This window comes from Acomys russatus, chromosome 5 (genome assembly GCF_903995435.1).
Source record: "Acomys russatus chromosome 5, mAcoRus1.1, whole genome shotgun sequence".
Lineage (NCBI taxonomy): Eukaryota > Metazoa > Chordata > Mammalia > Rodentia > Muridae > Acomys > Acomys russatus.
Window position 1 is genome coordinate 22,253,253 of NC_067141.1, and position 16,450 is coordinate 22,269,702.

The 16,450-nt window shown below is 51.8% G+C and overlaps 1 protein-coding gene and 1 long non-coding RNA gene across 18 annotated transcripts in view; one reads left to right on the plus strand and one right to left on the minus strand.

Annotated features, from left to right (window-relative positions):
- Window positions 1-9,789: 9,789 nt before the first annotated feature.
- Window positions 9,790-13,949, minus strand: LOC127189106 (uncharacterized). Its single transcript, XR_007830630.1, has 4 exons — window positions 13,818-13,949; window positions 12,891-13,067; window positions 10,746-10,835; window positions 9,790-10,542 (listed from the first exon to the last, which is right to left on the minus strand). It is a non-coding gene; the product is annotated as an uncharacterized LOC127189106 (long non-coding RNA).
- Window positions 13,950-15,259: 1,310 nt separating this feature from the next.
- The window catches only part of Brsk2 (BR serine/threonine kinase 2), a 51,410-nt gene continuing 50,219 nt past the window's right edge, over window positions 15,260-16,450 (plus strand). For all 17 annotated transcript variants that reach the window (XR_007830627.1, XR_007830628.1, XR_007830629.1 and 14 more), the window contains exon 1: window positions 15,260-15,406. Coding sequence is in view for 14 of the 17 variants with exons in the window: in XM_051145676.1 (XP_051001633.1) it covers window positions 15,313-15,406 (94 nt within the window). In the remaining 3 variants the exon portion in view is untranslated. The remainder of the gene's footprint in view (window positions 15,407-16,450) is intronic.

The window sequence follows — 16,450 nt, forward strand, 5'->3', positions numbered from 1 at the left end:
AGCTGTTGCCAGTTGTATGACAGTTACCAGAAAGTGTCACTAACCTCCCACTCTCTGTCTCTGGCCTATTTCTAACCAGGCTCAGCACACACTCTCAGAGCCTTGCAGTAGACCCTATCCGACCCTGTTCTTTAAACAGAAAGGCAGCTAGGAACCTTAGTCAGTGGTTCCCTCACACAAAACAGCTTCTCTGGGGCGCCAGCACGAGGCCTTGGCCCAGACTCTGCCTTTCTGCCTGGTGGTAAATTAGCGTTCCTTCAGAATAAGTTTGCAGAAGTTTCCATAGTCTTCGGGGATCTTGCCTGCAAACCCCAAACCCTTCCCATCACTCTCCACGACACTTCGAGATCATCCTGCCTCCCCGACTGTAGCGGTTCAAAACCCAGGCCTGGATGCTTCCTGTCTGCGTATAGATGCCCCGCTGTGTGGCCCAGTTGGGGTCCCAATGAGTGCCAGGCGTTAACATGCCCCGTCAGGGCCCAATGTGGGACACTGTACCCATCTGGGAAGGGGCATCTATAATTCCTTGTGCACGAGGCCAGCTGATGGCAGAGGAAATATGTATCAGATGTAGTAGGGCCCCAGGAGAACTCAGTCCTCGCCAAGCAGGGCTGGCCAGTGTCCAGGAAGACCTTTCTCTCCACAAGCAGGCTGGAGCAGTTTGCACTTCTTTTTGTGGCAGGTGGTACGATCTGAGTGGATCTCCAGACAAGCCATGGGCACTCATGTTCTCTAGGAGGCAGCCTCCCGCCGCCTCGCCCTGTAAGGCCCTGGGACCCTGGCTGGTGGATCAGCTGCTCCGTGTAGGCCCCCCCCTCTGCCCCAGCCTCCTTTCTCATTAGAATGCAGATGAGGGACCTTCAGGTTGATGATGGATGATGTATGTCAGGCCCCAGGCTGACAGCACAAAGCCCCAGTCCCCGTGGTGGCCTGCACCTGCTCCGTCTGGTCTGACGCTGGGAGATAGGCTGCCTGCTGTGGGGGCAGGTTCAGTGTCCAGCTGCTGGCCTTGCTTCCCTTTGTCTCTCATTCACCAGTAGGTTTCCACTCCTCAGAGCAGGGATCTGGCCACAAACATGGGGTCTGATCAAGAACTGGCAGCAAGGCTTTTCCAGTGGAGTCACCTGCCTCCAGCCCTCACGACCTGCCCTGCAGGGGCTTCTATGCCCCTTTGGCTGGTGGTTTTGATTCCTGCAATCTTCTGCCCTGTTTCTTGTCTCCACATTGATCTGGGAGCTCCCAGGACATTTTAGGATCCTGGCAGGCCAGTCTGTCACTCACACCCAGGACAAAACTGACCATCTGCTCACCTACTGCACTGACCTACAGCCTCAGGAAAGTGAGGTGCTGTCCCAAGAGGCTGATAACTCCTAGGCGGTTCCAGGATGATCACGATAGCATTGCTGCACTAATTTGGAGAAAGAACATGAAGGAGCGGCCCCTCATAACCCCTGGGCCTGTGGGAACACATATCACCCTTAGGCCTCAGCCTACAGCCATGGAGAGCTTCAGAGCCTCCTCTGCTCGGGATGCTACGCATCCTCCTCCTTTGCAGAAGGTGAGTGTGATGTCAGCCAAGCCTCTGCCAGGGTCCAGCCCTCACCTGGGGGTAGGAGATCCAGCTAGATAGAGCATCTGCTGCTTAGAGTAGCTGTTCCATAGGCAATGACACCCAGCTTGATGCTGGGCTCACATGGTGCTGGCTTCTAGAAAGGTCCATGGCCTGGGTGCTCCTGAGCACAGGGCTCCCAACACCAAGTTTTCCCAGCCCACATATGATATCCTGGACCCAACTCCATCCACCACTCCTTGGGAAAGGGCCACTGTCCCCTAGGTATAACAGGTTTGGACCCCCACTCAGGAGTCTGGGTCTCTCACTTGTATAATCATGTTGATTGACATTGTAGGGTTGTATAGAGTTGTAGAAGGCTATTTGGAGGCCCAAAAAGTCTACCGATGTCCAACCTTCAGCGTTTATGTGGGCATCTGTATGACCAAAGGACCTTTGCAGGTATAATCAAGTGGAGGAGCTCAAGATGACACCATTCTGGGTGAGAGTGGCCCGGGTACAATAAAAGAGAGCTAAGAGGAATAGACGGAAAGGAGTGGGGCCATAAGAATGCAGAGGAAAAAGACGGAGTGAAGGAGATACAATTGAGGAACACAAAGAGGAGTAAGGAAAGACACTGTGCAGGCTTCACCCCACCTTTCAAACCTCCAGCTCTAGGCCAGGGAACAGTTGGAGGGTTTTCTCAAATGTTCCCTCTTTCCCTCCCTCCTTTTCTTCCTTTCCTCTTCTCCCCCTCCCATGTGTGTGTGTGTGTGTGTGTGTGTGTATGTGTTTGTGTGTGTGTGTGCATGCATGTGTGCCTGTATTGGCATATGTGCCCTTTTTGTGTGTGTGCACACATGTACACACGCTAATGAGCATTACTGTTTATCTGTAAATGCACATGTGCATGTGTATACATGTGAAGGCCAGAGTGTTTTTCTTCAGGCACCATGTCTTGTTTTTTGAGACACAGTATCTTGCTTGGCCTGGAACTCACCAACTAGGCTAGGCAGGCTGGCCGGTGAGCCTGGGGACTCCTCCTGTCTCTATATCCCCAGAGCAAGCACTTTGATCACCCACACATTTTTATGTTGGTTTTTGGAGAGGGTGCCCTGGTCCTCTTGCTTGTGTGGCAAGGATTTCACTGGCTGAGCCATTCTCCACCTGCACTAGTTAATTTTCTGTCACTGTGATAAAGCACCATGACCAAAAGTAACTTGCAGAAGAGTTAATTTCGGGCTCCTGGTCTAGAGGGAAAGTGCACAATGATAATGCCAGAGGAGGCTTGGCAGCAGGAACCTGAGAGATTTATCTTCAACCACATGCAAAGAGCAGAGAAAGTTTGAATTCTTTACATCCCACTTGTAGCCTCCTCCCTCATCGCCTCATCGATCCCACTCTCACTCCCTTATACCCTCTCCCTCCCTCCCCTAGTGCTCAGAAAGGGGAGCCCTTCTCCCCTAATATCTGATCTCAGCCTATCAAGTCGTATCTGTGCTACTTGTATCCTCTTCCTCTGTGGCCTGGCAAGGCCGCCCTGCCACGGGGAAGTGATCAACATTAGGGGTCCAGAGTCTATGTCAGAAGTAGTCCCTACTCACCACATTGTGGGACCCACAAGGAGACTGTGCTGCCTAGCTACTACATCTGAGCAAAGGGTCTAGGTCTTCGCCATGCATGGTCCTTGGTTGGTGCATCAATCTCTGCAGCACCGCCCTCTTCTGCCCAGATTTTTAACATGTATATTTTATTTATTATAATTTCTTCACATTCATCCTGATTGTTTTCCCCTCCCTCTTATCTTCCCTTTCCCTCCCACCCTTCCTCTTCTGCCTGTTCCTCTCCCCTAGCCCTCTGACAACAGCCTATTAGGTTTCATCAGGATAGCCTGCGTCCCCTTCCTCTGTGCGCTTGCTAGGCCATCTTGGCAAGGGGCAGTGACCAAATCGAGTGCATGTCAGAGGTTCAGCAGCAGTTCCTCCCTCTCCCCCACGAGGAGAACCAGCTGTCCATCAGCTACATCTGAACAGGGGATCTTGGTTCTCTGCAAACAATGTCCTTGACTGGTGCATCAGTTTGTGCCCCCGCCCTCTCCCCTGTCCCCAGATCCATGGTCCTTGATAGTCTCCCTGCGGAGCTCTTGCTTCCTCCTGGACCTTCCATCCCCCTCCTCTTCCCTACAACTCTAAGGGCTCTGTCCAGAGCTTGGATGTAGGCACAGTCAACAGCCAAGTTCTGCCATGACAGGGTTAAGCAAGCCCTCAATAGTTCCTGCCTCACAAACATGTCTGTCAGATATATTGAGCCAGAAGGCTGAAGATGATGCTCCAACATTATAGAGAGTTTTGGGTGACTGTTCAGGCAGCAAACTGTCTCTGTCATTTTTTTTTTTTCCACTTTGGAAGCTGCTAAACTGCACTTACTGTATACTCAGGTAATTAATTTTATTCCTTCTCAAGTCTCTGATGGGGTTGAAGACCAGATAGTTTAGTTTGACAATTAAGCTTAGTTGTTTAGGAGTTAAGATATTTTTAGGTCTAGATAGATGTTTTAAGTTGATAGAGATGAGATATGATAGATATTGATTTACACTCACCAAGACTCACCAAGATAGGAAAGATTTTTTTTTCAGGGTTGACAAACACAAATAGCCAGAACATGAATGTAACACACACACACACACACACACACACACACACACACACACACACACACACTATATCTCTATCTATCTATCTATCTATCTATCTATCTATCTATCTATATTAAAGCAGAGAAAGTGAACTGGAAGTGGAGGTGACTATAAAATCTCCAGGCCCACCCCCTGTGATGTACTTCCTCTAGCAAGGCTCTACCCCCTAAAGGTCCCACAACCTCCCCAAACAGCATCACCAACTGGGGACCAAATTTTCAAATAGTGAGCCTATGGGGACTTTTCTCATTTTAACCTCCATACCAGCCTAGGTTGCTTCTGCCTCATTTTGAGCCCTTATCCTATGAACATAATACAGCAAAGCTCAGGAGGCATGATGGAAACCCTGGGTCACCTACCCACACACAAGGATCTTCCCCAGCAATGACACTGGGGCTTCTGGGGTTCCTTCCATGGGGCTGAGAAGGATGTTGCCTTAGGCCAGATGGTGACCGGGTAGTACAAGAGGTCTGAGAATTGTCCAGCCCATCCTGTGCTCTGATGAGGTGGTCCACCCACATCCCAGCTGAAACATGATCAGGCTTACAGAGGAAGCTCTAAAACATGCTGCAGCATGGATGGACCTGGGTGGACAGGCACAGAAAGACAAGCCAGACGATGTCCTTAGAGTCATCAGATACACAGAGGCAGATGCAAAAAGTAGGATGGGGTGCTAGGGTCTGGAGAGGGATGGGAAATAAATGCTTCACGGGGACAGATTTTTCACTGGAAGGGTGGGTGCTAAGGGAGCTTCATGCTGTTGAGCTGTGCACTTGGAAATTTTACATGTGTTTGACCCCTATTTTGTTTTCTAATTTAAGCTTTGTTTAACTTTGTTTCGTGCACGTGTGCAACATGAGTGTCTGGTGCCTGTGGAAGCCAGAAGAGAGCATCAGATCCCCTGGAACTGGAGTTACAGATGGTTGTGAGCTGTCATGTGGGTTCTGGGAACTGAACCAAGGGCCTTTGCAAAAAAGAGAGGAAGTTCTCTTAACTGCTGAACTCCAGCATCCATTTAAAATTTTTTATTACATTTATTTATTTTATGCCTGCATGTATACGTGTGAGATGAAAGCCACAGAGCACATGGGGGATGTGGTCGGAGGAGAACGTGTGAGCGTCGGATCTCTCCTTCAACCCTGTGGGTCCCAAGGATGGGGCTCGTGTTCTCAAGCTTGGCGTCAGGCTCCTTTATCCCCTGCATCATCTTACCAGGCTCTAAGGGGCTTTGATATGACATCTAGGAAAGTCTTCAGCTCCTCTTGGGTGAGGCACTGCGCGGGAAGGTGTGCGCCCCTGTCGACGTCATGAAATTGCCTTCACTGGAAATGCTGGTGTTCTGGTGCTTGAGATGGTTTCTTCTCATCTTAAGGAAAGCCAGTGATGCAGCTACAGTGGCACAGGCCTGAAATCGCTGCACTTGAGAACCAGAGATGGGAGGATCATGAATTCAATGTCATTCTTTGCTACTTAGTGAATTGGAGGCAAGCCAGGGCTACGGGAAGCTTTGCCTCCAGCCCCAAAGGAAAGAAAGGAAGGAAGGAAGGAAGGAAAGGAAGGAAGGAAGGAAGGAAGGAAAATGAAATAAAAGGAAGAAAGGAAGGGCAGAAGAATAAAAAAGAAAAGGCAGAAAGGAATAAAAAAAAGAAAGAAAGAAAAAGCATAAGATTAGTTGGTTCAGCAGGTAAAGGTATGCGCTGCCAAGCTTGACAACCTGACTTTGATCCTTGGGATCCACGTGCTGGAAAGGGAGCAACTGATTTCTAAGAGCTGTCTTCTGACTTCCACATGCATGCAAAAAAAAGCAAAAATATTCAAATATTTAAATTTTTATCTTATTATTTTATGTATATGTGCGCATGTTTCGAGCGTGTGTTGGGGCACAGTATGCAGCAGGAGCCATGGAGGCCAGTAGAATAAATGCATCAGGTCCCCTGGAACTGAATCCAGGTATGTGCTGGCCTGGGGTGGGTGCTGGGAACTTAACCCAGGTCCTCTGCAAGAGCAGCGAGTACTCTTAAGTGCTGAGTCATCTCTCCAGTCCCCTAAAATTTATTTTAAAAGAAAAGTAGAAGCGAAAGATGACAAACTACAGCTTTGGGTGCTAGGAAAAATTCCAGGGATCTGCTAAGGCATAGGGGCCAAGGGCCTTAGACCCCCTAAGCCTGAGAGCTGTAACTCCAGCTGCTATTAATGGTGGAAGGGTTCCTTCCTTCCTTCTTTCCTTCCTTCCTTCCTTCCTTCCTTCCTTCTTTCTTTGCTTCTTGGTTTTTCTCTTTAGGACGGACACCTGTAATACTAGCCACTGTAGCAGCTTGGGGTCACCTACAGGCCATTAGGAAGGTTAACATTAGGCCTGCTTCTGCCTGGAGGCTGGGAATTATATAGCTGCTATGTGCTGGGGCCACTGAAGGTTAAAGTGCAAAGTGCAGAACAATAAGGCTGTATACTGAGAACCACAAGTCTCTGGCATCTAAAGCTTGGAACAGCAAGCTTTCTGCTCTCAGGACTTGTAAACTTGGGTTTTTGCCAGCTTACCCTAGGCCTTGGGCACTCAGGAGCCAGGGCTTGCCTGCACTTGTAGAGTGTTTCCTTACCTGCGTACCGATTTCTATACATAAAGACCCCAGCCAAATGATTAAAAAGTACAATACGAGAACATACTTTCCTATGACCGGAAGATCCCAGGGCCAGACTTTTTGTCTCCCAGCTGGGCTGGATCTTCATACCCTTGAGTGTCATAAATAATTGTTTTATGCCAGTTTTGGGGAGATCTGCTTCACAACATGGCCTAGTAGGTGTTGAAGACACACACTCACAAATAGCCATTGACCCCTTCCTACCACATTGTCCTCCACAACACCTCAGTCAGGGTCACCTGTGATGGGACAGTCTAGCCAGTTCAGACAGAGGCCCTGAATCACATTTCATCCTGATCCTGGGGCCTGCCTTGCTGTCCAGGAAGCCAGATCCAGATTTTGAGACAGAGTGTTTTTTAAGATCAGGGGTGGGGCAGGAGAGTCTTTTTTGTAATTGCTGTTGGTTCTCCTTGATTGAGAATGGTTGACTAGGCCTGGGATGGCTCAGAGGTTAAGAGCACTGGCTGCTCTTCCAAAGGTCCTGAGTTCAATTCCCAGCAACCACAGGGTGGCTCACAGCCATCTAGAATGAGAATGGTTGACTAGCTCACAGTCTGCATCCCAGCCTTGACACAACAACCTTGTGAAGAACTGGCCTGTTCTATGGACGCTGAGGTACCAATAGTCATGACAGGCCAAGCCTCATAGCCAAAGGGAGACAGGAATGAAGTGGCTTCTACACCCTAGCCTGAGCCGCCCCGATAGGCTTTTTTTTTTTTTTTTTTTTGGTCAGGAGACATAATCTGCAGGCTGAGGAGGTAGAATGACAGCAAATCTGTCTCCTGGGATTCTGCCATAAGCTCAGAAATCCTGTGGCTCCAGGAGCCTCTTGGCTGCAGCCACAGGATGGGCAGCCCCTCTCGTCCCATGCCTGCTCTTTGCTATAGCCCTGGACCCCTCTGACTAGTCGCTGGCAGGCACCCATATGCAGCAGTGTTGGCAGCTCTAGACTGCGGGTGGATAGCAAGCTATGCAGAAATCTACAATTAAGAGGAGCTGCAGCATCAGATACAGGTGGGGGACGAATGCCCCAAACACTAGGGTAATGCCAGCTTCATAGGGAAATGAAGCAGCCTCTGAAAGTGTCAACTCCCAGCAACTTCAGAGAGCTCTCAACCAATAGTGGGTTGGGCCATGCCTTCCTCCACACACAGCTGGTGTCAGCAGAGATGCCCTGGCCTCAAGCCCAGCACTACGATTAGGAAAACACAATTCTTTTTTTTTTTTTTTTTTTATTTATTTATTTATTTATTTATTTTTATTAATTTATTCTTGTTACATCTCAATGTTTATCCCATCCCTTGTATCCTCCCATTCCTCCCCCCCCATTTTCCCATTATTCCCCTCCCCTATGACTGTTCCTGAGGGGGATTACGTCCCCCTATATATTCTCATAGGGTATCAAGTCTCTTCTTGGCTACTTGCTGTCCTTCCTCTGAGTGCCACCAGGTCTCCCCCTCCAGGGGACATGGTCAAATGTGAGGCACCAGAGTATGTGAGAAAGTCGTATCACACTCTCCACTCAACTGTGGAGAATATTCTGACCATTGGCTAGATCTGGGAAGGGGTTTAAAGTTTACCTCCTGTATTGTCCTTGGCTGGTGCCTTAGTTTGAGCGGGACCCCTGGGCCCAAATCTGCCTATCATATTGTTCTACTTGTAGATTTCTAGGACCCTCTGGATCCTTTTATTTTGCTGTTCTCCCATGCGTCTCTCATTTAGAGTCCTAATAGGATGCCTTCCCCTCTGTCCCAGTTTCCTGGTAAGTGAAGGCTTTCGTGGGACATGCCCCTTGGGCTAGTATGCAGATATAAGTGAGTATATACCATTTGATTCTTTCTGCTTCTGGGTTAACTCACTCATTATGATCATTTCTAGCTCAATCCATTTATCCACAAATTTCGGGAATTCCTTGTTTTAATAGCTGAGTAGTATTCCATAGTGTATATGTACCACAGTTTTCTTTATCCACTCTTCTACTGAGGGACACTTAGGCTGTTTCCATGTTCTGGCTATTATGAATAAGGCTGCTATGAACATGGTTGAGCAAATTTTCTTGGAAAACACAATTCTTAATATCCAATATGTTTTAATGAAAATAAAATGCTCTCAATTTTCCTTCTGGTCTGCTGTTTGTCTTTGTCATGGGGAGATTAGATGTTTTTGCTGCTTCTAGACATTGGGCCTGAAAGGCCTGTCAGGAGGGGGAGTGGCTTGTGGGAAATAGAAATGGTCAGAACTGCCAAGGAGCACTGGGTACTTGTCCAGACAGTGGCCTGAGGTCGCCAGGGGTGACTCCTGAGGAGGGGTGGCAGGAACCTTAGTCTGTCACAAAGACAAAGTGTGGCACAGCCAACAACAACCCTGGGCTTGGCGGTGTACAGTACAAGCATGCATGTAGTTGAAGCAGGCGTGCAGGACAGTTGGGCATGGCCCACTACTGTGACTCCAGGCTGCAGCTCGCTCAAAGTCCCTCTGTTCCTGTACCACATCTGGAGAAGCCACCTGAGACCTTTTCTCTTTACAGCCATGACAGAAGCACAGAGGTCTGTCTCGTGCAAGTTTTGTGATCGCTCTGCGTATACTACACTGGCCACTCAAGTCTGGTGGTGTGGGTCTAGAGCTGGTTCTGTGATAGAGCCTTAGGGAAAGCCAGCATCCCTCTCCCAGCCCTGGGTCTGGGCCCTGGCTTTGTAAGGATCTAGATACAATTGCTCAGGAGGTAATCATTTAGTGCTTGGCATTCACCCTAACACGGGTACATTCCGGTCACGGGGAAGGACTGGAAAGGCGCAGAGCATGGGGGGCTCAAGATCACGTGGGTGATCATGTGATGGACAGGGGAAGGGGGCTCTAAATGCAAGGAGGCACGTGTGCGGATCCCAGGCTTCCAGGACATCGTGGCTAAGGAGGACAAGGAGGACCTCAACAATGAGTAAGTCCCTAGGCTTTGTTCTCAAGGTGAGGGCCGTGGAGCTAGACCCCAGGGGATGCATGAGACCTTCTGCTGCTTTGCTGCTGCCATGATGAATACCTGACTACCACTTAGGAATCGAGGGGCAGTGACTACTGAGCAAAGGGTGGACAAGGGTGGAGAGGAAAGCTCAGACCCAAGAGGCCATTGATGCCTTCCCCTGAGTATCGGGGTGCCCACAATTGCCCTTTGCAAAGGGGCTGGCTAAAACCAGCATCCTTTTAACTACCTGGACCACGGCCTCTCTGTAGAGGCCCGTTATCTGAGAAGGAGGCCTGTGGGTATATATGTGAGACCCCACAACTATACCCGACCATAAGGGCTTGACATCCAGGTGGACAGAGATGAATCACCCTGTTGGAATCACCCCAGGGGTCTGAGGAAGGTGCACTTAGCCTTAGGGCTGCCATGGGGCTACAGTTCACAGCCCAACTTTGCTGCCACCTTGGACCTTGAGGAAGGGGGTCAGGAGAACAGGGTTGTGGCTTCTTCTCAGAAGGAGTTGGAGGTCCAAGGATCACACTGCTGGAGTGAAACAATTTACATTCCTTCATGTGTGAGCAGGCGTGGGACAGTGCAACTCACGCTGAGTAGCCATGACAACCACAGGCATCCTCTCACTCTCCTGCATCACTTGGGAATTGGTCAGGTCAAGACCATGAGACGGTCACAGTATTGGAGGTTCCTGAGAAAGGCAGGAAAGCAGCTTTATTAAATGCAAATTTCATGAGAGACATTAACTTTGAAAAAAAAAAAAAAAAGAGGAAACCCACCAGCTATTTAGGTATGGAAAATTGACATGCAGGGTTACCTAGCAATGAAAAAAATTTTTTTTTCAAGGAATCAACTCAGTGTACTGAGATGCCGACTTTAATTATCGATGTTCACCACGGCTGTGATGCTCTTCTTCCCTGGCAGCCGAGGAACGGGTTCGGAGGCGTGTGAGGCGGGAGAAGCCTTGATGTACATCTCTACACTCTGAAAAGCAAACAGCAATAATAATAAAAACTAAATTGAAACCATAAATAGTTTCGTTACAGGCAAGAGCAGGCGGGATGAGAATGCAAGGCAGGGCACCTCCCCTGGCCTCTAAGAATGTCTGTGGCTGGCACCCTACCTCTGCCTCAGAAGCCATCTCATTAAATGACTCGATACAAGGAGGGTCAAGCTAACAATCCATGATGGGTGAAGGTAGAGCTTACGGTTCTGTCTTGATTCAGCTGTTACCAATGGGCTGGGAAGACTCCATGCAGAGAGTGCTATGCTCAACTGCTTTGGACAGTTTCTCTGTGCATCAGTTCTTTGTCGCTTGCTCCAGGAGTGGAGGGAAGAGAAACTTTCCAGGCTCCTGGCAACTGCAATACTTGCACTTACCGCATTTCCTTAATACTACTGCCGCAAACCGCCTTCCCCTCTCCCCCTTCCCCAGGTGTGGGTGCATATTCCCAGTCTGCCCTCCACTCTGGTTTGCCATACTGTATGGTACAAGGCAGTAAGGAGCCAGGATGAGGGCCCCCTGGTGCTATCTCCTAGGGAATGCATTCAGGGGCCTGGGCTGTTTCCCAGGAAATGGATTAATGCTCTAAACTCATCCGGGAGGCCTTGGAAACAAAGTGTTCTTTCCTTGCTTCCCATAATCCCTCATCTGGCTCTGGCTCCCGGAGCCCTGGCTGTGGTGGCCCCCACCCCCCTAGATCCCATACACAGGAGGAAAGGAACAAAAAACACCAATTTTAAGATGTGACCCTCCAGCCCTCTTTCAATTTCTTAAGGCGTGGGAAGACGCACACAGTATACAGCATCTGCGGTCCTTTTCAGATGTATCCACACGCCAGTCCACTTTTGGAGTGCTGAGCAAGCCTTCCCAAGGCCAGTGTTCTATTTTCTTAGCCTCATTTCCTTCTTGGACAAATGTGAATGGAACAACAGGCAAGGTGGAGGAACAAGTGAAGGTACACGAGGGTACACCTTTCCAACCCCACCCCACATGGTCACCTGGGGTAGTTTGGCCAAATGCCATCCCTAAGCCCCTCCCACAAATGGATCAGCCCCCTCCCAAGTTTAGGCCCCACAGTTGAATTACTGTAAATGCAGGCAGCAGAGGCCTTTGTTCTGGGACCTATACATCTTAGACTTGGAGTTATCTAGCCCCATCTCTTTCTCTAGAGCAGCTCAGGTTAAACTAGAAGCAGGCCTGGTCTGCAGGAATTCTGAGTCCCTCCTTGCTTTCTGATCTCTATCCTGGCCATTCCCCTAAACGCTCTGTAGGCCCTTTACCTGGGTAGGCAGAAGCAGGCATGGCAGCACATACCTGTAATCCCAACACTTGAAAGGCTGATAAGGAGGGTCATGGCAAACTTGAGGCCAGCCTGGGCTACATATATGAATTTAAGGCCAGCCTGGAAAGAGCCTGTCTCAAAACAAACCCAAAAAGATGCAGGTGGAGAAGACAGAGGAATTTCACTGAGACCCTTAGGCTAAAGGCTCTGGGAGCTGCTTGGCACTAAGGTGGGGCAATGGTAAAAATATTTTAATGCTGTGTATTATAGTTTTCCCTGGCCTAATGGCCTAACTTACTAAAATTAGTTTGAAACATTCACTGGGTATTCCCAGAAAAAAGCTCTACAGGCTCACATGATTTCTTCTCGTGTATTGCTGGGATCAATTTGCTGATGCTCTGTTAAAGATTTTGTTACTAGGTCCTTGGAAGTAGCAGTCTCCACTGCCTTTTCTGGGCCTGTCTTTGTCATTTGTTGGTCCTGGGTTATGTTAAATCATTCTGAAAGTAATGGTGGGCTAATCTGCCAGAGAGGCCTCTTGGTTTGGACAGTAACCTCCCTTTCTAACTCTGGAGCAGGTCAATTTACTGAATAGCATTGGACCTCCTCACAGCTCCCATCCCCACAATACAATGGAACAAGTGGGCCCCACCAGCCATGGTCATAAGTGTCTCTTACGTGATCTTAGGTGATCATTACTCGGAATGTCCCTCAGTGTCAGACCTGCTAAAGATTGGGGTAAGGGATGTGGCACCTGTTGGAAAGACGTAGAATTTGAGGATTTACACGACAAGTTGGGACCTGGCCTTCCAGGTGATCCCGACAGTAAGGAATCACTGGGCTGTTGAAATGAAGCTGTAGGTACAGCAGGGACATGGCTGCTCCTGGAGGGAAGGCAGCACATCCAAAGGAAGAGGCTCTACACCTGATCCTGGAGACCTATTGATGGGTGCTGCCTAGATAAATACACAAAAACAGGCAGAGAGAGATAGAGAGACAGAGAGACAGAGAGACACACACAGAGAGAGACAGAGAGACAGAGAGAGAGATGGGAGGAGACTAAGAGGCAGAGGGGAGACTGCAGGTAGGGGCAAAAACCAGAGTCTTGAAGGTAAAATGTTTGGAAACCAGATGAAGATAGCCACAGACCAACCGCTGCTGAGTCCACCTGAAAATGCGAGTGCAGACAGGTGAGCAGCGGGGTAGGTAGGGGGTGCACCTGGCCTCTTCTTTCCTCTCTTACATGGTTCATTAACCCTTACTCATCTGCCCATGGTCTGCTTCTACTAATCACCTCTGGCCAAATCCCCTTTGAATCCCAAATACTCTTACAGGCAACTGAAAAGTCACCACTGCCCCTAGTGGTGCCAGCATTAGCCTGAAGCTCACTGTGACTGACTGCCTGTGTGTCCCCATTAGCAGGCCAGGAGTACTCATTCCAGGACAACACTTAGTACCCAGCGGCCCTAAACCTACCACTTCCAGAGACCAGGCCAGCTCTTTGGAGGGAAAGCTGTTCTGGTGGCTGGTTCCTTTTTTTTTTTCCGTTGGAAATATGAACAATGCCCTTGGTCTTCCCAGGTGTTACTGTAAAGAGTGGGGCCCTATGTAAGTTCACACTGTGACACCGACGGCTGGCAGGGACAAGGAGGTGGCTGAAGGGGAAGGTGACATTTCATACCCAGGGACTTGTTGACCTGGCACATTGTTGGCAGCTTCCACTGAGGTGCACAGGGAGTATGTAAGTCACATCTGTAAAGTTCTGAGCATGAGCCCATCTCTCCTCTTCTACCACCTTCCACAACACATCTTAAGGAAAGACAAGGGTTTCAGGCAAGAAAGAGAGAGAGTCCCTGTAGGCCTGGCTGCCTCCACCACCGGCCTTAAGGCCATATTCGTCTCTGGATCTTAGGTGCCATTAACCTCCTTGACTCGACTGCTTATCAGAAGTATAGAAAGGGCTGCAGTTAAGGTCTTGGAGGCACCAGGAGGCCCTGGTGCAGAGTGCCTTGGCTAGAGTTCTTTGATCCACTGTACTGGTGGTGTCTACTGGCATACCGAGGAAATGCTGTCCCCTTCCCACGGGAACAGAAACAGCCGGTGAAGAATGGCTTCCAGGGCACTCTGAGCACTGCAGTGTGCAGCTCTCTCGCCCGGCATAAAACATTATGCCTCCTATGCAGAACACTACCTGTGTTCAGAGCTCTAACCTGCACATAGCACCCACGCTGTATACAGAACCCCAACCTAAAGGCAGCATCTTCACTCCGCCTGCAGAACCCGGCCAGCATACCATATCCTCGCCAGCGCTTGTTATCTCCACCCTGCAGGAAGCACCTGTGCCTGGTGACCAGTACTCGAAAACCGCCTACAGCACCCTGCCGCGATTCAACGGCCCCATTTTATAGGAAAAACTCTCGCGAGGCATAGAAAACTCCTTCCAAAGCCCAGGGGCGCAAGGAGAAACCCCCAGACCAAGGCGATGACATGGACGTCTCCCCAAGGCCTGCTGCCTGCACTGTCCAGGCATTCGTTTTAATGACAAGGCACCAGGCAGCTAAAGCACTCTCCGGAGGCTCCAGGCTCTGGCGTGGCCGCTCGTTCGCCCCCGCCCCAACGACACCCTAATCTCGCCTTTCCCGGCCCAGCGGCCCAGCGCGCTCTTGGAGACTGACGGGGCGGTCCAGGCGGGAGGCGCTGATTGGGCCATGCCTATGATTGACAGCTGCAAGCACCAGTTGTCACGGTAGCTGCGGCCGGTGGCGCTCGCTCGGGCTCGGCTCGGGCTCGGCGGCACTCGAAGCGGCTCGGCTGCTCGTCTGGGCTCGGCTGAGTGGCTCGGTTCGGTTGCTCGGCGAGGCTCGGCTGCACGGCCGCGGACGGGCGTGCGCTGGGGGGCGCGGGGCGCGGGCCTCGGAGGTGGCGGCGGAAGCCTGGTGCCCCCGCCCGCCGGGTCCTCTTAGAGAGGCAGAGAGGCATCCCCGCGGCCCGGCCTCGGACGGATACGGCGGGCGCGGCGTGAGGGGCGGCGGGGGCGCGGAGCAGCGCGGCCGGCCCGGGGGCGCCGCGGGCCGGGTCAGCGCGGACGGCGCTCGGCGGACTCGGACGCACGGCTGGCCGGCCCCTCCCTGCCCGCGCGCCCGGGCGCCCACTCGCCGGCGCGGGGCCCGGGAGCGATGACATCGACGGGGAAGGACGGCGGCGGGGCGCAGCACGCGCAGTATGTGGGGCCCTACCGGCTAGAGAAGACGCTGGGCAAGGGGCAGACAGGTGCGTGCGCGCCGGCGGCTGGGGGCGCGGGCGGGGCCGGGGTGCGGGGCGGGCGCGCGGCCGTGGGGCCGGGGAGATCGTGCTGACCGGCCGGGTGGGGCTGAGGGAGGCTGCAGAGCAGGGATGCTGCAGGCCGAGCCCGGCGGCCGCGAACAATGGGCGGCGGTGCGCCGGCGTCCGCCGCACTCCTGGGTCCTGGCGGTGGAGCCCCGCAGCCCACCGGTTGCGGGCGGGCCGGTGCAGCCCAAGGACACGCGGCGCGGCCTGGGGCGCACGGCTACTGGGACAGCATGAACCCGGCCTGGCGGCTCCTGGCAGTCTCGCTGCAGGTGCGCGGCCCGGGGCCCGCATTGTGCGCCCGAGCGAGTGCCGGGCCCATTGTGCCGCGGGAGGAGGGGGACTAGCGGGCGCCCATCTGCCGTCTGCCGCGTTAATAGGCGTGCTGCTTGAGCAGCTGCGTCCCGGCCGCATGACCCCCCACCTCCAGGCAGCGGCCACCGCCCGGCAGGTCCTGGCCTGGCTTTCCTAGCCCGGACCTCCCGTTCTGGTGGGGGTGACAGCGCAGGAACCTTAGGAAAGCTGGACAGCGCCTTCTTCTGCACCCAGTCTCAAGCCTGAGCGGCTGCGACATTGGGCTTCCCTGGAGGGTGGAGGGTGACAGTTCCTGGGTTTGGGCCATACATCCCCGCCTGGAGGTTGGAACAAACCTGGGCCTACAGCAGAAATGAACCTCCCCAAGAGTCCTCACTGGCTTTCCCTGGGCAGGTTCCATCTCTGCACAGCTTTCCCGTAGACCAGCAGTGAACCCGACTACCTTGCATTTGGCCAGCTTTCTGGGGCGGGCTGGGTTTAGTCAGCCCCCTCATCTGGTCAGCGAGGCGCATTCACACAGTCGTCTTTGTGGGAAGCTGGGACTCAGCCATTTTCTTTCTTCTCCCAGGACTGGCCTGTCTTCCGGCTGCCCGAGAGGTCTGACTGGCACTGCCCACATCTCCTTTCCCATTGGAAAAAGTTCCCCAGAGCCAGGGCGTGGAGTGGAGTGGA